Below are 24,592 nucleotides of genomic sequence, written 5' to 3'. Positions count from 1 at the left end.
CAAGGATCTAAATAAATGGAGAGTTATTCCATGTTCATGGATAGGAAGACTCAGTATTTTCAAGATTTCAGTTCTTCCTAAATTGATCTACACATTCAATGTAATCCCAGTCGAAATTCCACCATGTACTATAGAATGTGTAGCATGTAACAGCTATAGAATTAGTATTCTACAGTTGCTGAATATGTTCTATAAACATCAATTAGTTGTGATTTTCAAATCTATATTCATACATGTGTGTGTGTGTACGTGTGTGTGTGTGTGGCTTTTGATCAAGTCTATCAATTACTGAATGAGTAGTAAAATCTCCAACAGTAATTGTGGATTTGCCCATTTCTGTCATTTTTTGCTTCATACATTTTGAAGGTACATTAGGTGCATACACATTTAGGATTACATTTTGATGACATTGATCCTTTTATCAATGTGAAATGTCCTTTTATACCTTATATTAACACAGCCACACTACTTTTCTTATGCTTGTTTACATGGTACATCTTTTTCTATCCTTTTACTTCTAGCCCATCTGTGTCTTTATATTTAAAGCATGACTCTTGTATAAAGCCTCTACTTGGGTCTTGCTTTTTATCTGTTCCAACAGCCTCTTTTAATTGGAATGTTTAAGCCCATTGATGTTCAATATAATTATTGATATATTTGTATTTAAACTTTCCATCTTGCTCTTTCTTCTCTATTCCATCTCTTCTTGTGCCTTTCTTATTCCTTTTCTGCCTTCGTTTGGATTATTTTTTAGCATTCAATCTCCTATTTTAGCTTTTTGCTTATACCTGTTTTCAGTGGTAACTCCTATGATTTATAATACATCATCCTTACATTGAACCAGTCTGTATTTATTATACCACTTCATTTATAATATACTAAACACTAAAATTCCATTTATTCCTCATCTAATCCTTTGTACTATTGTCATGTATTTTACTTTTACATCTTATAAACCCAACTAAACACTTTTTGCTTTAAACAGAATTATTTTAAAGAAATTAAAAATTTTAAAGCATTTTATATTTATCTAATCTTACCATTTCCAACATGCTTCATTCTTTCCAGGTCTGTACTTTCTCAAAGACTAACAAGTGTCACTAGATTGTGATTTTTATATGGTACATTTTCCAATATTTTAAATTTCTTGTTAGTAAAAATGTAAAATTAATTGTGGATTCACATTGGTAGCATAAGAAGGATAATTAAGAATGAGAATAAAAAATAAAAAATTAAAAATAATTTAAAAAAAAAAGAATGAGAATAATAGAATGAACTGGCCTGGACAAAGTAGACTGGACTAAGGTGCCAGTTCATAATGCAAAATCTTTTATAAGAACTTTAATATAAAAAAATTTACAGAATTTACGGTATAAATTGTATTTTTTTGTGTCCATTGCCTGAGAAAAGACACATGTAAGGATGTAAAGACCCCCTGCACTAGCAAAGGTACACCAGAGGTACAACCTGTAGTAGAACTACCCTACCTGGCATTTAAAAATCTGTGTGCAATTTAGATCATCACATGGAGGGGGGGCAGTTTTTCATTTCCTGTGGTAAAATGTACAGCTCTGAGATCCAATGCAGAATTGTCCTAGCCAAAAATGCTCATAGCACCCAGATTGGAGGCACTAAAACTATCTGGCTATACTTTGGGGCATTACTTATTTTTACTTGTTTGAGAGAATAAGAAACATTCATGTCTAACAACAGAATACTTGATTCCCCCCCTCATTTCTAATCTAATTGTCTCCCATTATGATAAATGACACCATCATCCACACAACTCTTCCAACTAGACATATTTCCTTCCGTCCCCCCAACATACAACCCATCATTAAATTATTTGATGCCACCTTTAAAATATATCCCTAGTCTGCCAACCTCTCTTCTATCACTGTCACACTAGTTCAAAGGAGCATCACCTCTAGTCTAGACAGCAACCTCCTAACTCCCTGGAAACCATTCTCCACACAGCAGCCAGTCATCTTTTAAAAGCAAAACTCAAAAATTTTTTCTTCCCTGTTTTAAAATCTCCAAAGGTGTCTCATTGCACTTAGGAATTCAGACTCCTTGTGTTAGTTCACAAAATCATACGTGATGTGCCTCCTGCCTGCCTCTCTTCTCATCTCATGGCACTCTGCTCCTCAGCCACTGTACTGCCACCTCACTGCCTTACCTTCCATTCCTCAAACTTGCCAAGTTCATTCATGACTCAGGGACTTTGAACTACTGTTCTCTGCTAGATCTAGATCACATGGGTGGCTCCTTTTCTTTTGGAGCTCTGGCCCTGCTGAACCAATTCAGAATCTCCAGAAGTAGGACTAAGGTGTTTACCTTAAAAATAAGTAAACTAAAAAACTTAGATACACTAAAGTTTGTGAACCAGTGAGCTAAACTTTCTTTTCCTCATGTCTCTAAGCAAGTTACAGATTTGTTAATGAGCCTGGAAATAAAAAGTATCTGAGGATCCAATTCAATAATTTTTCTTGTTTTCCTTAGAAAACTTTCACATTCAGTGCATGTAGTAGTTAGATACAGCCATACTGCTGCAACAGACACCCAACAATAATAAAGAGACTTAAAGAGAAGAGGTGTAACATTTAGTGATTACATTCTGTGGAGAGTTCCAGTAGGAATTATACAACATGACAAAGTGGGAGTTATTCCTGGAATGCAAGGATGGTTCAACACATGAAAATCAATCATTCTAATATACCACATTAACAGAGTGAAGGGCAAAAACCACATGATCATACTAATTGATGCAGAAAAGCATTTGATAAGACTCAACACCCTTTCCTGACACACCCCCCCAAGAAAAAATCAACAAACCAGGGATAGAAGGAAACTACCTCAGCATAATAAAGACCATATACGAAAATCCCACTGCTAACATTTTACTTCAATGGTAAAAGATGCAAAGCTTTTCCTCTAAGATCAGGAACAAGGATGCCCACTCTTGCCACTTCTATTCTACATGGTTTTTGAAGTCCTAGTCATAGCAATTAGGAAAGAAAAAGAATTAAAAATCACTGATGGGCTTCCCTGGTGGCGCAGTGGTTGAGAGTCTGCCTGCTAATGCAGGGGACGCGGGTTCGAGCCCTGGTCTGGGAAGATCCCACATGCCGCGGAGCAACTGGGCCCGTGAGCCACAATTAAAATAAAAAAAAAAAAAATCACTGAAATTGGAAAGAAGAAAAATTATGTTTGCAGATATTATCTTTCATGTTGAAAATCCAAGATTCCATACACATACACACAAACCCTTATTTTAATATAAAGCAAAATAAAAGAAGAAATCTAAAGAGAGAAATAGACAGCAATATAATAATAGTAGGGGCCTTCAATATCCCATTTTCATCAATCATCCAGACAGAAAATCAATACAGACACATTGGACTTAATAAGGCCAAATGCTTAATATCTAGAATATCAAAAGAACTCCTACAACTCAACACCAAAAAAATCAAATAATCCAATTCAAAAATGGGCAAAATACTTGAATAGTCATTTTTCCAAAGATGATATACAAATGACCAACAAGCATGTGAAAAGATGCTCAATATCACTAACCAGAGAAATGCAATTCAAAACCACAATGAGATATTACCTCATATCCATTAGGATGGTTAGTATTAAAAAAAAAAAAAAGGAAGGAAGGGAGGGAGGGAGGAAATAAGTAATGATGAAGATGTGGAGAAATTGGAACCCTTGTGCACTGTTGGTAGGATTGTAAAATGGTGCGACTGCTTTGGAAAACAGTATAGAAGTTCCACACAAGATTTAAACTAGAACTGCCATAGGATCCAGCAATAGCACTTCTGGGTATGTAACCTAAAGAACTGAAAGGATCTCAAAGAGATACTTGCACACGTATGTTCACAGCAGCACTGTTCACAATAGCCAAATGTCCACTGACAGATAAATGGATAAGCAAAATAAAATGTGATATATACTTACAATGGAATATTATTCAGCCTTTAAAAGGAATGAATTCCTGTCACATTCTGCAACAAGGGTGAAGCTTGAGGACATTATGCTAAGTGAAACAAGCAAATCACAAAAAAGATAAATACTGTGTGATTTCATTTATATGAAGTACCTAAAATAATCAAATTCATAGACACAAAAGTAAGATAGTGGTTACCAGGGGCTGGAATGTGAGTATGTTTTCAAGTCTATTTGTAGGAGTGGAATTGCTGAGTCATATGTTAACTCTATGTTTAACTTTTTGAGGAACAGCCAAACTGTGTTCCACAGCTGCTGCACCATGTTACATTCCCACCAATGTACAAGGGTTCCTATTCATCTACATGCTCTTCAACACTTGTCCATTTTTATTAAAGTAATCCTTGAGGGTGTGAAGTGATAACTTACTGTGGTTTTGAGTTGTATTTCCCTAATGACTAATGAGGTTGAGCATTTTTTCATGTGCTCATTAGCCATTTGTATATACGTTTTGGAGAAAGGTTTATTCAAATACTTTGCTCATTTGTAAATTGTGTTGTCTTTCTATTCTTAAGTTGTAAGAGTTCTTTATATATTCTGGATACAAGTCCCGTTATATTTTAAAGTTAAGGGAATGTCTGTTGATACAATTATTGTGGCTTTCTAGACTACACTTCATTAACTTCCAAAATATTTTCAAGTTAACAGTATTTTTTGATTAAGTACATCAAATATCACCTTAAATATAATTGCATAGAAGTTTAACAATTTAAAGCAACCACTGCATTTTGAAACAAATGAATTCCGAGCTGAGGAGAGGCAGGTATGGGGATCCATAAGTTAAAAGAAATTCAGAGATATATGCAACATATGGACCTTATTTGAAACCTGACTTGAACTGGAAAATTAATCATGAGACAATTTTAAATGCTAACTGAATAATTACTAATAAATTGTTAACATTTAAGTGTGATAACAGTATTGTGGTTATCTTTAAGAGCTTTATCTTTCAGACATACATAACTGACATATTTACAAATGAAACTATTTGCTACCTGGGATTTGCTTCAAAATAAATCAGGGTTGGGAAGATGGGTGGCATATAGATAAATCAAGATCGGCCATGAATTGATTATGTTGAAGTAAGTTCATCATACTATTTTGTATATTCTGAAATTTAGCATTAAAAATAAAATAAACACTACGCCAATGTCCACTATGTATTAAGAGCACAGGTGGCTGGCAGCAACTAAACAGTATCAACTAAAGTTTTACAAACTTAAGAAATTAATTTCTCAAAGCAAAAGAGCTCTGAGAAAATTAATAATGAGACTGACGTTATCTGTACAATTATATATACAACGTTTTAAGTATTACCACCAGTCACAGGCTAACTGGGTAGTTATATCAATCACCGTACACACAATAGCACAAAGCAACAGCCATCAGCATCACTCTTTACCTACACAGTTCACCTCCTCACCAGAGTTCACTACGGGACTGGAACTCCCACTGGAAGGGTGTAACAACTACCCTCACTGGTTACAGAAAATACTGCCTTCAAGTAAGTATAAGTACATTGCAAGTAATTTTACAGCAATCCCTCAGGCCATCTTATGTTGGGTTGGCCAAAACGTTCATTGGGGATTTTCCATTACATCGTATGGGAAACCCAAACGAACTTTTTGGCCAACCCAATAGTTACCCAAATTGCACATCCCACAGACAGGTGAATTAGGATAGCTAGATATATATAACTTGCACACTTAAGATACATATCCACCAGAATGACAGTAATAATAATAAACATTCACAAGGATTTAGAGAAGCTGCAACCCTTATGCATTGTGATAGGAATATTTTTAAATGGTACAGCCACTTTGGAAAACAGTTTGGCAGTTTAGAAAGTCAAACAAAATTTCCAAACGACCCGACAATTACACTCCTAGGAATCTACCTAAAAGAAATTAAAATATATGTCCACACAATGACAAATATGGGGAATGTTCACAGCATTACTATTCATAACCAAAAATGTAAACAATCCAAATGTCCGACTGGTGAATGAATAAACAAAATGTAGTATATCCATACAATGGAATACTATATAGCAACTAAAAGAACTAAAGTACAGGTATATGCTATAACACAGATGAACCTCAAAAACATTATGCCAAGGGAAAGAAGCCAGATACAAAAGACTCCAAATTGTATGGTTCTATTCACATGTAATTTCTAGACAGGGAAAATTTATAGGAACAGATTAGTGTGGCTGCCTAGGGCTTGGGGTAGGAACGGGAACTAACTGCAAAGGACCATGAGGGGAACTTTTATGGGCTGATGGAAATTTTCTAAAACTGGATTGTGATGGTGGTTTTGCAACTCCATGAATTTACTAAAACCACTGAATTATACACTTACAATGGGTGGATTTTAAGGTGTGTAAATTATAACTCAATAAAGTTGTTGTTGAGTACCATCACAATAAAGTCTTAGGAATGACTATTTTAAACCTCTGGCTTTCATTTCATATAATTTCAATATATTTAATTCTGACATACTCTCAGGATTAAGAATATTGAAAACTAAACTGGCTATTTTCAAAGGATTCCAAGTACACACCTCTCTAAACCTTACTGATCAAATACTGCTCTTTAAGCTCTGTGTCATGTAACTATGTGACAAAAATCACTGTCTGGAGCTTTCCTTAGCATTTCCCCTTAGCCATTTTTTTTTCCCCTAAACTTATGCCCTACAGTGTTCCTTTCCGTAAAAATCTCATTTGGCACCGCCCAAGTTTTCCGTTAGATCCAATATTTTCTTAAAATATTTCATAACCTGAAATAAAATTTTAAGTAGTTATATTAAACATCTACCTAAATACATATACATTCTAAATATAAAATGAATATTATCCTTTTTTTCTTTGCTTTGTTCATTAAGCCACTCACATGCTGCCGTCTCGTAAGCTTCCAAACTCTGAAACAATGAAGTTTCAAATCAAGCTTTGTTTTCACTATTTTGGTTAAAAATTATTGTTTGTTTTAAACTTATTTGATGGATTCTGACTCCATCTCTTCCCATTCCACTGAAAAATCTGCCAAAGCGGTAATGTTCCCTTTACGCCAGTCATTAAAACAAACATGTTTTTAACCAAACATTTTTTCCCCAAACCAAATCTCATATGAAACGCCAATAACCTACAAGAGATAAAATAGAAAGCTTCCAACCTCATAAATATAGCAGCCTCAAGGTATGGCTTGAAAACAAATGCGTTAAGTTACAAACTACACTGACTTCTGCACAGCACAAATACAAAAAGGGCAAGCTGAAAATACATAAGCAATACTTGTAAGAAAAACTTGGATATACTTGATTAAAAATATACTTTTTAGGAACTCAATTTTTAAAATGGATTAATTATAAAATGATTCCCCAAATAATTTGTCTTTAAAACTCCATAAATAAAGACATTACTTTTTAGGAATTCCATCTACTACAAAGGCTGTGCACATTTTATCATAATTTCCGTATTATGACAGATTAAAAAAAGACCAATGAAAGAGAAGTCAAAAGCCACATTAACACAAAACACTGGGCCTAGTGGAAAAGTGTCAAATAAATGAGTTTGTCAGCAAGAAATGCCAATTACCCAACAGGCAGTAAAGAAAATAGATGGCAAGAATGCTCTGGTAAAACCATTTATGTAGCTGTATTATGAATTAAGAAAAAAAAAAACAGGACTATCTGCCTCCAGAATCAGGTACAAATCAAGCAAATATTCAACCAAAATAGGGACAAATAGTAAGGGTAAACCTGGAAAAGGGGATTTGTACTATTAGGAATTTTCAAATTTATCAACTACAAAATATAAACCCCTTCCCCTTCAGAAATCAAAGGTAAAGGTATCATGATATATAACTTCACCACATTTCTATAAAATAAAAATAGAAATTATTGCTATATGATTGTAAAAATGGAGGCAACTAAAGAGTTCAGAAATATACTCGTTTATAATCAATTAAATGATGAGCCATAATTTGAACCCTAATTATCACATTATGTAGAAATCACAATTCAGGTATTGCGTCCTCAGATATTAAGTTATATGTTAAATAGTTCACATTTTAAAAACATTTTATCATTACATTATCAAATTTGATAAAATCTTATCAAAACATCTATGTATGCAATATAAATCATATTGTTAAAAGTATAAAGTAACATTTAAAGAAAACTGCTGAGGTGTCAAGTAAGTATTGTCTATTAAATATACACAATTTAACATTTAGAACTCCATAAATTAATTCTTGCTAAAAGTTGATTCAGGTTTACAAAGGCATACTTCGTGAACTATAATAAATTTCCCCAGCACCACTTTCCTTTTTTTATTCCAAAATTCTTTCATTAGGTTTAACTTTCTTCTGTCATTCATACGTAAAAGTTACAGAAGGTTTACAATACGTAGTCTTCATCGTAACATGTTTTAAAAAATCTAAGCAAAGTGCACATTAAACTGGCTACAACTACTCAAACCTCTTGATTATCGTCAAATAAAAAATAGATGAACACTTCATTCACTTAAATCTTTGAGGAAAAAAAATAGTATACCTTGCTTAAATAAGAATTCCCCAGTAAGCATATTATATAAAAGATTTCCCATGTTATTTTATTAAGTTTTCTTTCTCTCATTAAAACTTTTTAAAAGTCTAATGAAGAACACATACTTACAAAGCCGTATTACACAACTACAGTACTGTTAATTAAATAAAGCAGCCCAGTATAGTTGTAAACATTTTAAATGTAGTAAACAAGACTTGGCATGTCTTTTCTCCCCAAAACTTGCCATTATAATGCTCTTTCCATAAATAATTATCCTTTCTGGAAAAGTTTTCCGGTATATTTTAGTCTTTAAAAGTATTACACTGAAATAATATGTGAAAAGATTTAATTAGTCATGGCAATTTCACTGAAGCTTTTATTGCCTCTGTTGGTAATATGACAGGGATGTAAGAAACACAATTGAACTTACAGAGATATGCAGATGATAGTCACTAAAGATAATCTTGATCTCAAGTATTTTTATATGTGGGCACTTCTAATTTTATACACTTTACTATTTAAAAAGCATTACATTGTAAAATGTGTACCTGTTTTGACATTTGGCAAAAAGGAAACTGTACCTGTGGTTCAGTTTAAAACAAAGAATCAGCATGGGGAGTTTACCAGAATGAAGACTGAAACACTAATGAATTAAAGCAATTCAAGTTGTGTGTGTGTGTGTGTGAGCATGTGTGTCTCTTTCAATCTGTCAATCTCTCTCTTTCACACACACTCACACACACACGGCCATTATGTGTAAGCATTTTTAGTACAAAATATTCCCTGTAACCAGACATGTGTCCTCAGAATAACCACACCACATTAAATCAGTCTTCTCTTTTCAGCCCTAGTAATAGTATTGTTTAATTCTAAGATGCCATCATAGAGTTAACAACCTTAACTTTTATGCTACATGATTATATTCAAAGCTTTATGTATTTTTTTGTTTATAATTACATAGTAATTATAAATGTTTAGTACCAAACTGATGACAAACACTATTTTGTTGAAAAGGTCTTGCATTTAAAAGGAAAAGTCTGTAAAACCCAAGGCACTAGGCCACGAATCAATATCAGACTTTTATGAAAAACAATTTATATTGGGGAAAAAAAGCTAATCGGATCTCATTTCAAAACACAGCATACCGGAATTAATTAATCAATTCAAAAACAATACCATAACTCAAAATCTTCAAGACAGGAAACAATATAGTACATTTATATATATATATCTTTTTAAAATTTTTCATAATTGAAGTTCCTCTTAATATTTACAAATATGAAATCAGGAAATACTGAAAGCAGCAGGATTCTTCTTTTTTCTTTTCTTTTTTTAATAACCAATTCCAGTAACCTGAATAGAAATTTTCAAAATTTTCTTTTGATAGAATCATATTCTTGAATTAAAGTTATGATTAGAATATTAATATCTATGGGGAAAGCTTTCTAGTCAATTTCAAAATCATGTAAATAAAAAGTTTTAATATATCATTGTTTCTTAAAATCATTTCCGCATATACCTTATAATGTACTGCTATTCTGAAGTACATACCTTTGATAATTTCAACATTAGAACTTAGAGTGCCTGGATACACCAAGCAAAATCTACTCCTGCTAAAAACCAGTCATCCAATATCTGAAATTTTACATTTTTTAACCTGCCTTATAGAAATGTTTAAGAAAGCAATAAACCCTTCTTCACAGGTCAAGAAGTGAACAAAGAAATGAGCATTTTCAGCATGAAAGCAGTTCATGGGTCTTGTAATGAAGAAAAAAAAAAAAAAACGTACAAGACAGAGTTCTGCTTTGATGTGAAAACTGAGCTAATCTGAGTGAAACAAAGAACAGTAGAAATTAAATAATTTATGAAAATAGAAGCCAGACTGGTACTTTGCATCAAGTGCATGCCTGCTTGAAAATCTTTGCTCCTGAAATATTTGGCAACCACAGTGATTAGCAGTTAAAGCAATTTCAACAAAATAAGAAGTCATCAAAAATGGACTATTTGTCTGAAAGAGCAGTACCTATAAGAATTGAACTTTATGGCTCATTACAACCATTTTCAAAATTTAATTCCTACTATCTTCTTATAAATTAAGAGAATTTCATTTGTGTTCCATAGTGCGCTGACCAAAAAAAACCCAAAAAACAAAAATAAACCCTCATGCCTAAATTTAGAATATTGTATTATGTAGCAGTCTAAAACATTCAAAACAAATTAAATAGTTTAACTTACTCGACAGGCATATAAGCGTTTCAAAATCATAATGAAATCCAATTATGGAGTGCATAATGTAGACAGGAGTAGAATCTAACATTATGCAGATGTTTTTCTAAATAAAACCCCCTGTAAGACAACTATATATAAACATGGGTAAGGTAAGTGCAGACTAGTTCTGTGGAACCTTCTGAAATCGAGGGTCTAAAACACAGTAAAATTTTGGGTAGGCACACCAAGTTATCCTAAAAATTTTTCACGTTGGTTATTTTGACTTTTTTTTCAACAGATACTCTACTCACGTTAACAATACATGTGATTTGCCAGGAAAAAAAAAAAATCCCCCCATACCAAAACACCATTCCAGATCTGGTACACTTAAATATATCACTCTCACTGGAAGTGCTATCAGCATAGTCTTTGCAACTAGCCCAAAGCATATATTTAAGAAGTTTTTATAAATTGTGATGTTCACATGTTTAATTCTTATGCCAAACTGTTTTCTGATGAAGACAGCATTGTGCTTTATGCAAGAATGGAAACTTCAAAAAAATCACCATAAAGCTTCTAAGACTTATGGGAGAATAAACTAGGATGGTCCACAGATATAAGATGAAATCCACAATGTTGGAATAATAAATGTTTAGAGCGGCCCAGACTAGAAGACAAGCCCAAACCACCATTAGAAGAATGAAATACGATATGGTCCAAGATGTATCCTTAAAGTTTTGTCTCAACCCTCAGTCTGAATTGTGAGGATTGATCTTCAGTTCAGTCCAGCCAGCAGAAATTGACTGTGCAATTTTCCATTGTATTTATTGTACAGACTATGTACATTCTAGAAGGTTCCTTTAGTGCTACACTGTTGTACTTTTTGTCCCAGCAATTTGAGGGCGTGCAAATTCCACAAAGTCATCAATAAGAACGGGCCATGCTCCTGTGGGGGGGGGATGGGAGAAAGGAAAGAAAGAAAAGCAGAAATAAGGCTAACATTTTAATAGAATCCTTTATTTTTTAAAAATATCTTCCCCATAATTGTTAAAGTATGTCATTATACGTATTCCCACTGATAGGACTTCCAAATTTCTAGCTCTTTAGTGTTTCTACCTAGAGTATTCCTTTCTTTCTTCTCTGTTATTCCAACACTTGATAATTCCTTGAATGATAAATAACCCTTCTGGTAATTAATAATATTATGGCTTTCTGAAGGCCACTGAAGTCAGGCCACGGAAGTAATTTGGTCAAATCTGACCTTGATATGATGACATGCTGCCAGTGCTGCTGAAAGCACAATAGGTTGGAGTTAATCTTTTTTTGCACTTTGCGGCAATCTTACAAATGAAATTAACAGCAAGGATCAAACTCTAACCTATTTCATGGTAATAAATTACTAAAGGATTTTAAATTACATATATGCATGCCTCTATACATGCCTCTATGCCAACCTCCAAATCAGGAAGTTCTTCACTTTTGTGTAAGGTCTAATAGAAAGCACAATTATCAATTATCAGTCATTTCTCACTTCTTAAAGAAGACAATACATGACAATGGAAACAAAGATAAGGAAATAACATTATCTTTGGTTACATTAAGTAGTTCCAGGACACTTTTAAGGACACCAAGGTTACTAGAGATTTTTCAAAGAGTACCTCTGTCTATTCAACAATATCAAAAAAAAAACATTCTGCTAATTCTCAAGGGGAACTAGGTAAGTATGCGAGAAGAAATGAATGTATATCACTGCCAGTTCCAGAAAAACAAAAGCACATGTCCTGATAGTGGATGGTAGAATCATCCTTATACATACATGAAGAAACAGCAGAAAAGCATTCAATCAGTGAATATTTACTGAATGCCAAGAGTACTACAGTAGGAAACTAAAGTCCGTTTCCATTTGGACAAGGTCACTAAACTTAAGGAGTTTACAATCAAGTTCACAGACAAAACAAACAGACAACAACAAAAAATACATATACAAGTACTATAAAAGTACATTAAGAAAAGAATAGGCTCCTAAAGTAAACTGAAAATCTAAAACATGGATGAAAAGTACTCATGCCTTTCTGGAAGACATGAATACACAGAGTTGGTATTTAAGGAAACAATGCAGATTGGTAAGGAGGATGAAGGTATTTCATACATTCAGAAGAGCACAAATAAAAGCTCAGAAGAGGAAAATCTAACTCTAAGAAAAACAGAAGTAGACAAGAAGTTCAAGAGTGTGTGATAAAAGAAGACAAATTTTTCAAAAAACTGGTAGAGCAAAATGTTCATTACCTTCTTCATCATAATTAGACATGTCATCTGCAATCATTGTACTGAAGTCTAAAAGAAGATTCCAAGTATCTTTTGGTATTGATCGTTTATGATGTTCCTATTAAAAAACAAACCAAAAAAAGCATCCAAATCACTAAAAAGAGTTTCAAAAAAACAGTCCAGATGATGCCAAATACAAGAATACAAAACAACCTATGTAATAAAATTCTGGAAATCAAATTTTTCATTCTATGTCCATTACATGCTCTGAAATGAGTTAGTTATGCTTTAAAATGTTAATTTATCTTCAAACAAAACAAAAGTTTAGAGAAAACACCAAACTGCAGAAAATATGAACTTACCAACAAAAATTTATTCCATAAGTCTAAGAATTTAAATCTTCCATTAAGCACTAAATTCCAGTAGGCAATGGCCATTTCTAGATCTGTAATATTAAAAATAAATTATATACTTCAAATGTCAGGAATATTTGTCCCTGAAAAAAAAACACCAGGTAAGACAAAAGATAGCCTTTAAAAAAAAAAAAAAAAAAAAGGCTTGTGTCCTGAATACTTACATAATAAAAATTTCCTATAGAGTTAAGTCCAAGCTTTGTATCCTGCTTCCATCACAAATGAATGGTGCCTTCAGGGCAAGAAGGGTATCACTTACCTCATAAGGGGTTTCTGAAGTTTAAATGAGATAATGTAGGTAAGCATGTTTGACTAGCTCATAAGTATTCAAATATTAATGTACACCAGTGTTTCTTGACCTCAGCACTTTTGACATTTTGGGGCAGATAATTTTTTGTTGTGGGAAGCTGTCCTATGCATTACAGCATTAGCAGCATCCCTGGCCTCTATCCACTAGATGCCAGGAGCAGTTCTGCCCCATCCCCAGTGGTGAAAACCAAAAGTATCTCCACATATTGACGAAGGTCCCCTGGGAGGCAAAACTGCCCCCAGCTGTAAATCACTGAGGTACACCTATAAGCTGTAACGCAAAGAATTACTACCCACAATCCTAACCAATCTTACACTCCAAGCTGTTGGCTGACTGATCCTCAAGGAGACCATTAAGAATATTAAAAATTAAAAATAAACTAAGATTTGTCCTTTTAAAAGTTAGATGAAGAGGATATAAATGACTATTTAACTGGTTTTGGAGCCGATAAGGATAAAGAAGCAATATTACCACATGACAAAAAACTGTATCTGTCATAACAACAGAGAGAAAGAACTATGATCTCTATGAAAGAACTAAAGTAGTTAGGTCAAGCTTTTACGAGTAAATTTACATTTCCAGGTCAGGAAAAATTACACCCCAAGTAACTTAAAAGTCCTTTTAGATATTATCTCCAAACTACTCTGGATAATCTGAGGAATCATGGAAGACTAGGAAAGACTCCAAAAAGGCTCACATCCTGCCTGAAAAAAAACATATAGGACATAAGGCAAAAAATCCCCCATCTTCACTAGACCCTAACCTCTTCAAGGATAGGGACTACATATTCGCTAACTAGCAGACTGAAACACACAGTAGGCATTCAGAAACTGCTGAATAAACAAGTTTCCTGTGGTTCCATGTGCAATGTACTTACTATCAAATGCATCATTATGTCTTCCTTCAAACTCAATGGAAAAGGTGCCTCTTCTCCCATCCAAGGTTAAGCCCTTAACACCATTATTATGGATCCAATATGCCATCCTGCTTTTTCAAGGAATCTGGTCTACTGATTAGTTTTCTTCTCTCCCTGTATCTTCAACTTTGCCCTGTCTTCCAGCTTTCCCCTCCACAAAGGAACATGCTCAAGTTATCACCTACCTTTAATAAATCTTTCTTGTATCTCTCCATTCCCTTACAAGCTACCCTCTTTCTCCTTCCCTTCACAGATCATCTTGAGAGAGTACATGGAGTCTTCTACTTTTATTTTTAATGTGCTCATGAAAACATGTCTGAAAGTCAAGTTCAGATCCCCATGTTTTAAGAGAACTAGAAATATGACAACAATCCCTAATCACAATTCCTTTTTAATCTTTGCAGTCTTTAAAGCTCTATACCAAATATTCCTTCCAGGTTCTTTAATTTTATTGTTTTCTTTACCAACCAAACATATAATTGTCTATCTTAAGTGCAGTAAGATCGCTGTTATTAGCATGTATAGTAGGATTTGCTGTTATTAGCATGCTTAATGATATCCTTCTTCACTTCAAATGTATTAAATTTATGAGAACTAAGCTTATTACTAGTGTTAGCATTTTTTTCCCTTTTCAATTAATTTTTAGAAAATAAGGATGAGAAACAATGAAATATTCAAATAACTGTAAACCATGAGACACCTATAAATGCCCATTTCTCAGCTGATATACTAACCTAAGAATCTTAAAAGAATAGGAGTGTACATATATGATGTTTGAAAGTTCAGGTAGTTAAAAGAACGCTTTGTAATCTACATTCATTGTCCAATTTCCTCACCTACCACACATTTTAATTCTATAAACTAGTGTCCACCTCCGTCACTCACCCCACTGAAAGTAATCTCTGAAGGGTCACCAAGCCCTTCTGGTTGCCAAATAAACCTGTAAGTCCTTAGTTTACTTGGCTCTCTGCTGTCTTTGACAAAATTGAGTACACCTCCTGGATGGAACTGTCGCTTCTTTCAGCCTTAATGGTATCACTCTATTGATTTTCCTCTGTCCTCTCTGGCCTTATTTTCTTTTACTGCTCCTCTTCCTCCATTCGTCCATTAAATGTTGATGTTCTATAACACTGTACGTCAGCAATAACCACCTCTACTTCTCTCAGTAGATTTTTCAAACCTTTACCTTTTTTCAAGTTATACGCTCAAACCATCTCTACCAAGTCCTAAATCTGAAACTGCTCTCTCTATATTCTAGATTCTTACATCTAATTGCCTAAGGACATCTTCAACTGGATATCCACAAACAACTCAAATTCAACAGGGCTCAAACTGAACTCATCTTACCTCTATAGACCTACCATTTTCTTTTCTCTCAATGAATGTCATCACCCTACAGTGTTTCTCAATGAAACACAATTTTTCATTGTAAGGAAATGAAGTCCTATGCACTGCAGGTCATTTAGCAGACCCCTAATCCCAGTAGAAACCCTCAGTCATTATAACAATACCAAAAATACCCCCCCCATTTCCAAATATCCCCAAATGGGGGTTAAGACTAACTTCCTCATCACACTTTCAATCAAAGCTTTCTCATTTCGGCTTCTAAGTACCTTTTAAATCTCTCTCTCTTCTCCATCCCTTGCTAGGGCCTATGCTAGGGTCCTCTTCATGTCTAGCTAAATCACTGCAACAGCTTCATAACCAATTTCTCTTCCTCTAGTTCTGCCTCCACACCTTTTAAAGGACCACACTGCTTTCAGATGGACCTTTCAGGCATATAAATTTGGTTTCACTTCCATGTTAAAATTCTTCAATGATTAAAACAACGAGATACCACTACACTCCTTTTGGAATGGCCAAAATCCAAAACATTGACAACACCAAATGCTGGCGAGGATGTGGAGCAACAGGAGCTCTCATTCACTGCTGGTGGGAATGCAAAATAGTACAGCCACTTTGGAACAGTTTGGCAGTTTCTTACAAAACTAAACATACGCTTACCATACAATCCAGCAATCACACTCCTGGGTATTTTCCCAAATGAACTGAAAACTTATATCCACACAAAAACCTGCTCATGGATGTTTACAGAAGTCATAACTGCCAAAACTTGGAAGCAACCAAGATGTCCTTTAGTAGGTAGACAGATATATAAACTGTGGTACATCCAGATGAAGGAAAATTATTCAGTGCCAAAATGAAATGAGCTATCAAGCCATGAAAAGATACGGAGGAAAACAAATGCATAATATTATCAAGTGAAAGAAGTCAATCTGCAAAGGCTACATACTGCATGATTCCAACTATATGACATTCTGGAAAAGGCAAAGCTATGGAGAGAGTAAAAAGATCAGTGGTTGCCAGGGGTAAGGAGGGAGGAAAGGATGAACAGGCAGAGCAGAGGTTTATTAGGGAGAGTGAAACTTCTCTGTATGAAGCTATTATGGTGGATACATGTGATTATATATTTGTCCAAACTCATAGAATGTACAACATTAACAGTGAACCCTAGGGGAGGGATAAATTAGGAGTATGGGATTAAGATATACACACTACTATATATGGAGTAGAGAACCAACAAGGACCTACTGTATAGCACAGGGAACTATACTCAATATCTTGTAATAACCTATAATGGAAAAGAATCTTATATGTATCCCATATATATGTAACTGAATTACTTTGCTATACACCAGAAACTAACACAACATTGTACATCAACTATATTTCAATAAAATTAAAAAAAGAAAAAAAGAGTGAACCCTACTGTGAAGTTGAACTTTGGATGATAATGATGTGTCAATGTAGGTACAACTGTAACAAACGTACCATTCTGGTGGGGGTTTGATAATGGGAGAAGCTATGCATGTGTGGAGGAAGGGAGTAGTTGGGAAATCTCTGTACCTTCTGTTCAATTTTGCTGTAAATCTAAAGCAGTTCAAAAAATAAAGTCTATTAACTTTTTAAAATCTGCAATATTTCCTACTGCCTTCAGATAAAAATCTACATTTCTAGTCAAATGAACTTACTTGAAGTTTCTCAAAGGTGCTATGTCTCTCACCTCTAAGCAACTGAACTTGCTAATCTCTCCACATTAGAGATGGCTTCTTTTTCTTTTGGCTTTGAAAACATATATTCATTCTTCAAGGCTCAAAAATTACAATCTTTGTGAAGACTTTGCAAACTCACCCAGACAGACTTAAGATGTTCCTAACTCCATGCTCTCAGAGTAACCAGCCAATAAATGTTTTTGGATGAAACAGGAATATTCAAAAAGATTAATAAGTTATTATTAGGAGCTGAAACACACAAGATTAAGTTGTACAGGGATAAAATGTCAATTGCCACAAGCATATGAAAAACTGCCCTTTAGGGAATTCCCTGGTGGTCCAGTGGTTAGGATTCAGCACTCTCACTGCCAGGGCCCCAGGTTCAATCCCTGGTCAGGGAACTAAAATCCTGTAAGCCGCACGGTACGGCCACACACACACAAAAAAAAAAACAGAAAGGAAGGGAGGAAGGGAGAGAGGGAGGGAGGGAGAGAGGAAGAAGGGAGGGAGGGAAGGAAGGAAGGAAGGAAGGAAGGAAGGAAGGAAGGAAGGAAGGAAGGAAGGCAGGCTGCCCTTTAGTTAGAAATGTCTGAGTGACAAAGGAATAGCCCAGCTAGAGAGAAGTGGTTTAATATAGTAGTTTAGCCTCTTAAATCTCAACTCCACCACTAATTAAGTAGCCTCGGGCAACTAAGTTCACCTCTCGGTAATTCAGTTTAAAAAAAGATTACAGTACCTACCCTCACAGGGTTGTTGTAATAATTAAACGAGTGAATACACCTAAAACATTGGAACAGTGCCTGGTAAATAACGTGTCCTTACTATTACTACTGTTTATTTTTAATAATTTTAAAAATTACTATTATAGATTCTGAAGCAGTATTGGAAAGAGAACTAAGTCAATAATAATGTAACAAGAACCAACAACAGCAGTTAGAATAAACAGAAGGATAACACAGAGAAAAAGACACAAGCAAGTCCTAATAATAGTATTACCTGGGGCTTCCCTGGTGGCGCAGTGGTTGAGAATCTGGCTGCCAATGCAGGGGACACGGGTTCGAGCCCTGATCTGGGAAGATCCCACATGCCGCCGAGCAGCTAGGCCCGTGAGCCACAATTACTGAGCCTGCGCGTCTGGAGCCTGTGCTCCGCAACAAGAGAGGCCGCGATAGTGAGAGGCCCGCGCACCGTGATGAAGAGTGGCCCCCACTTGCCGCAACTAGAGAAAGCCCTCGCACAGAAAACGAAGACCCAACACAGCCATAAATAAATGAATAAATAAATAAATAAATAAAATTTTAAAAAAAAATAGTATTACCTAAAATTGAGATACTTGAAGAATGAATCCTTAAGCCCTTATAATAAAATTAAAAATGCAAACAGAGGTAATCCCAGTGTCATTCTTTCAAACTGAATCAACAAGGGCAACGTGCTGTTTCATAAAAGATGATCAATTGAATGACAGATGAATATGGAAATGAATTGAGACTGGATCCAAACACCATCCCTAAGGGGAACAAAATGTTGCCAACTCACTAGGGAGGATGAATGGGGATTTAAAATCCTATTCACAAAGTCTTAATTTACCTAGAGATATCTATAGTTAGCACAACATAATATAATAAAAAGAATATAAAATGTGGAATCAGAAGATCTGAGGTTGAGTCCCAATTCTACCAACTCTAAAGTTACGTGACCTTAATAAGTCAGCCTCTCTGACCATGAGTTTCCTCATCTTTATGACAAAGAGGTTTTTTACTTAGCTCCAACGGTTGTTATGAGAAGCAAATGGGATTACGTAAATGAAAATACACATTAAAAACACTCTATAAAATTATTTCTGAATATTAAATAAATGTTTAACAAGTAATGTTAAAAATGTTTAAATCAACTGCACAGGTATAACATTCTAGCTGAACCACAACAGTTTATAAGAAAATAACCTACAGACTTTAAGAAAGTTCAGGATGGTCCTAAAAATACCATGGCTGTAAAAAACAAATGTAATTTTTGAACAAATTAATAGAATGAACAGTCTCGCAAAAAATAACAGACCCATAGTATTCTACATTAAACAGCCTCCTTCTGGAGTATTATGATCAGCTTTAAGAACTCTATTTTGAGAGAAACTGAGAAACTGGAAATGTTATCTAGGGGTGACAGCAACGGAATAACAAAGGTCTTTTCAAATGAAGAACAGTTAAAATTTGGAATGCTGACCTGAAAAAAAGGAGAAGGGATAAATGAGAAAAAAAATGGTTAGACTTCCTTTGTGCTGCAGCAAAGGTCAAATAAGAACAAAGGTAAAAGTTATAAAGACAAAGATGTTAGCTTAATAAGGAAAAACTTTGTGATAGCAAGGAAGAGTATTCTGTGATAAGAATGGACCACTTTCTAAAACAATGTGTGTTCAATCCCCGCCCTGTATATTCAAACATAAAAGCTAAATGAGCATCAGGTACAGGTGCTACTTTGCACAGGTTAGATTTAACACAGGACTTATGAAATCCCTTTCAAATTTAAGATTCAGAAGACCATCAGAAATGGCAGGTGACTGAAGCAGATGGTGACAGAGGAAGTACCCTATCCTGGTGTCACAAGAAATAAGGTTATAGAAAATGAGAAAATATGGAAAACACCAGCTCTCATTAGAATTAGCACAGCTATTTATAAATAAACTGCAGTGCTGTCACTGTCACTCTTTGCCAATTTGTTTGGGCCTCACCTCCTCTCCTACGATCTCATAATTCCTTTCTGCCAAATATTATAATTTAAGAGCCCTGTGAACCCTTAGAAAGGCTGTCAAGAAAACTGTTTTCTTTTTAATTAAGTTCTTCAACTAAGCAAGTCATTACATTTCCTGACACCCAATACCAATGCAAAACAAAAAGAGAAATTATGATTTGTCTTTTATTACATTTTTTCTTTTTTTCTAAATTAAGACTTTTTTAGTTTTAGGTTTATGGAAAAACTGAGCAGAAAGTACAGAGTTCCCATATACCTTTACCCCACATTCCCCCCATTTCCACTATTTTTAAGATACTGTTTTAGTGTGGTATATTTCTTATAACTGATGAGCCAATATTATTAACTAAAGTCCAGTATTTTACATCAGGGCTCACTCTGTGCTGTATATTCTATGGTTCGGGGCTTTTTTTAAAACAACTTCTAAATTGTGGTTAAATACACATAAAATTTATCATCTTAACCATTTTTCAGTGTACAGTTCAGTAGTGTTAGTTACATTCACGGTGTTGTACAATGAATCTCCAGAACTCTTCATCTTACAAAACAGAAACTCTATACCCATTAAACAATGTTACATTTTTCTTAAGCTCAATACTTACTACATAATAGAATAAAACATAATTTTAAAATCGAATTCTTCAGCACAATATTTTTCTCAACTTTTCCTGTAATCTAAAATTCCAATTTATCATCATATTGATATATCAAACAGCTATAAAAATGTTAATTTTACTTTATCTTCACCAAATATAATAAAAACTAAGATTCAATATCAAGACTACATAGTCACCCAAAAACATCATTTATTTTGTGCTCTAGTAAGGGGTAGGGTTATAACTAAGGAATAGGTTCAGCCCCTTTAAATCAACACTTGAGATTCAAAACATTTTCTCTAATGGTATCAAAACATTGTGCTACATTTCTAAACACAAAGAAATAATTCTTTTAGTATATACATGTAAGTTCGAAGACGTTAATTGGTTTTTATTTGTAGGAATACAAGAGGAGACTAGAAAAAATAGCCCAGTTAATTTGTGGCCACAGATACAAGATAGAGAAACTAACACTAGGAATCCCAGCTTATTTTGCCTGCAAAAACAAACAGAATAAGATGCAACCTAAATTAACTGGAAAGGAGACTTCATTATTTCGAATTTTGCTTAATAGGTATTTTGTAAATCTTAATTCAGTCACATTTAGTCACTCTTTAGGCCAATTCTCAAATACAAACGTTGTATATTCATCCCTTCTACTAGCTTTCAGTCACTTCCTCAGTCTAATTCCTATTCACATAATCCTTTTCTCAAAGCTTTTTTTCTCTCTAATATAAAATATAAAGAATGATTCGTACAAGAGGCCCCTATTAGCCTCTCCAACTACTGTATCTTCAAAATCAAAAACTCACTTCCATCATTGGGTAAGTTATTTAACTTGCCGTGCCTCAGTTTCCTCATCTGCCAAATAAGGATAAAAAATGTCTAGCACTCTATGACCGGCGCATGGCAGCTGGTGAATTACTGAATGAAAGAATGAATAACTCATAAGGCTGTTAAGCACTAAACGAGGCAGTGTATGTACAGAACTTAGCACGCTGCCAGGCACACCAAAAGCTCACACTAAATGGCTGCTCCTGCCACCATCATCTTCAGTGCATCCCCACTGCCCGTAAATTCCAATTTAAGCCTTTCTGTCCTGTTTTTAAAAGAAGCCTTATCTCACCAATTTAAGCTCCAAACAAACATTCCCACTAAAATCAAATCATTTTCTCTCTTCCACAAAGAAGCCAAGCTTATTTCTGAAGTCTTAGACCTTCATTCATAACTATCCTCTCCCTGGAACATTTTTCATCATCCCTTGCCCAAATATCAAATCCTTTAGTTCTCATCACTTCTTGCCCAGGAAGCATTTCCCAACCATTCCTGCTTTTGCTCATTTCTCCTTTTATCTAAAACGCTCACACTCATATTTATTGTTTTGCATTATGTGCTACTGTCTACTTTTTCTGAATAATCTGCAAATTACACTGTAGCTTTTACCTTCACTTCCCTTAGCCATCCTCAAAGCAAATGTGTGGTTGTTTCTACAGTATAAACTGACTGATCTAAACTGTTAACAGTGGCTATTTCTGGATAAGATTATGAATGACAATCATTTTTTTATTCTTTCTTATAGTTTCCAAATAATTCACACCAAAAAAGAATACATTTATCTGGCATTCTGTGACTCAGAAATCTTACAATGCTATTTCAACAGATACATAGTGAAAAACTTATGATCCTAAGATCCTATAATATCTTCTGAAAAATAAACGATCAAACATACATACCTATGTCAGTGGAATTTTAACAACTATTTTCTGTATTGTAGTTCTTAAAAAAAAAAAAAAAAAAATCAGTGGTTCACATATAGTATCCAGGGTAACCCTGTTATTGAATAGGCAGGGTATTTTCTGATTAACTAGAAGTTCACTGTTTCTCAGTATTTTTCAGTAACTGATAATGACTTTATGCTCAAAACATAGAACTTTCTATTACAAACGTGATGCTGTCAATGTATTTGAATATATTTGAAACACCAAATATAATTTTTAAAAATTCTTACCTAATCCTTTTTGTCCTGGATTCTTTGCAAAATTAAAAGTAAACTGGTAAAAATCCTTAAATCGTCCTGGTTCTTTCAATTCTTGTTCCATCTTGGGTATCTGGGCCTTTAGTTTTTCTATGCTGTCACATCTATATTGTAAAATTAAGTTTATAAAAGATAAACTTTTTCACTATATATTAAGAACATTTATTCCTACAACAGTTTATATTTCATAGAACTTCTTCTTAAAAACTCCATTAAATTTTCATCTTTTTACATTACATAAACAAGTATGGGGTTAGATGGAGGAAGAAAAGATCTGGGGTGATTAAATGTTAGAAATAACTACTATTTTTAAAAGAAATGGGCTATTACTTTTAATTATGTAATTCACTGGACTGTCAACACACCCAAATGGTAGAAGTCAGCTGTAGCAAACAGATGAGAATGTATAGTAATCAGCTTTACAATCATCAATTCAAACTGTAGTAGATATTCCTTACATGGTAACAAATCACATGTCTAGCTTCCAAACAAATTGAAAGCACAGTGTCTTGACTAGGTGAGGAAACAAGCATTCCTCTTGAAAACTTCTTGATATATACAAAGTATCATAATAAACATCATCTCTAACCATCTCCAACTGAAGTTACCTCAAATCAGTATTAAACTTTCTCTATATGTGCAAAGCATTCAATTTCCAAGGAGCTGAAAGGGTCCAAGTACCAAGTCCTACTTTCCACATAACAGCCATAAGGTAGAAATCTTCGATCTGTTATAGATTCCACAAACCAAGCATTCCACTCTTTTTCCTTCAAATCATTTTTGCTTTTATGCTCCTTCCATGCTCTTTATAACACCTCCCAGATTATTAGTTTGTAAATTAAAATTTTGATTTGGAAGTTCAATACATTTTACATGAACTCACTTTTAAATGGAAAAAAAATTTAAAAAAAGAGAGTTCTAATGAAACCTGTCCTAGCATAGAACATTTCAGCAAGTTCAGGATAAGGCTGGCTTTGGCTGTAGAACATAGTGGCTAGGCCAGTTATTAATTTATTGTCTCTCAGCTTTAAACTCACCCTTCTTTGCCCTACTTTGTGACTATCTGCAGTGGACTATAAATTGTGAAACTTCATTTTTCTTGCCAGCTGGCTCACTATTAGGTTCTACCAAGAGAGGGCGATGAAAGGCTGGAAGAGGACGAAGGAACTTTTCTTATCCCAGTCTGTTTTCTGCACAGAGCAAGGGTTTCAGCGTGTTGGGAGGTCCCTGCAGTGTTCACCAATGGAGGCAACTTGCACGACTCTGCAGCAAGTGGCCCCTAGCGACCTTCTTCTCCACCAGAGAAGCAGGCAAGGCAAGCAGCGTGCTCCTACAGCAGCTACGCACTGTTTTCTGGGGTCGGAATCTCAGCCTTGCCGGGATCCTCTTAAGTGTCTAGGCTCCTTCCTTGTTTCCTTCCCTCTGTTCCAGGAGTGATGGCAGCTTCTTGCAACTGCCACCTTCGTTATGCTTAGAGTTTTCTTTTACCTCATTTACA

The 24,592-nt window shown here is 34.6% G+C and overlaps 1 protein-coding gene across 4 annotated transcripts in view; it reads right to left on the bottom strand.

Annotated features, from left to right (window-relative positions):
* Nucleotides 1–8,906: 8,906 nt before the first annotated feature.
* Nucleotides 8,907–24,592, bottom strand: part of DCUN1D1 (defective in cullin neddylation 1 domain containing 1) — a 30,409-nt gene continuing 14,723 nt past the window's right edge. For 2 of the 4 annotated variants that reach the window (XM_082394221.1, XM_082394220.1), the window contains exons 4-7: nt 23,068–23,198; nt 13,389–13,471; nt 13,048–13,144; nt 8,907–11,707 (exon numbers count right to left, since the gene is read on the bottom strand). In XM_082394221.1, the coding sequence (XP_082250347.1) occupies nt 11,628–11,707; nt 13,048–13,144; nt 13,389–13,471; nt 23,068–23,198 (391 nt within the window). In that variant the 3' untranslated portion in view covers nt 8,907–11,627. Of the gene's footprint in view, nt 11,708–13,047; nt 13,145–13,388; nt 13,472–13,582; nt 13,713–16,510; nt 16,595–23,067; nt 23,199–24,592 lie in introns of those variants that run through there. The other 2 variants (XM_082394223.1, XM_082394222.1) reach the window with 2 other exon arrangements.

The sequence above is a fragment of the Balaenoptera borealis genome, assembly GCF_965194805.1.
Source record: "Balaenoptera borealis genome assembly, chromosome: 5".
NCBI lineage: Eukaryota > Metazoa > Chordata > Mammalia > Artiodactyla > Balaenopteridae > Balaenoptera > Balaenoptera borealis.
This window is presented reverse-complemented; position numbering and strand designations above follow the sequence as displayed.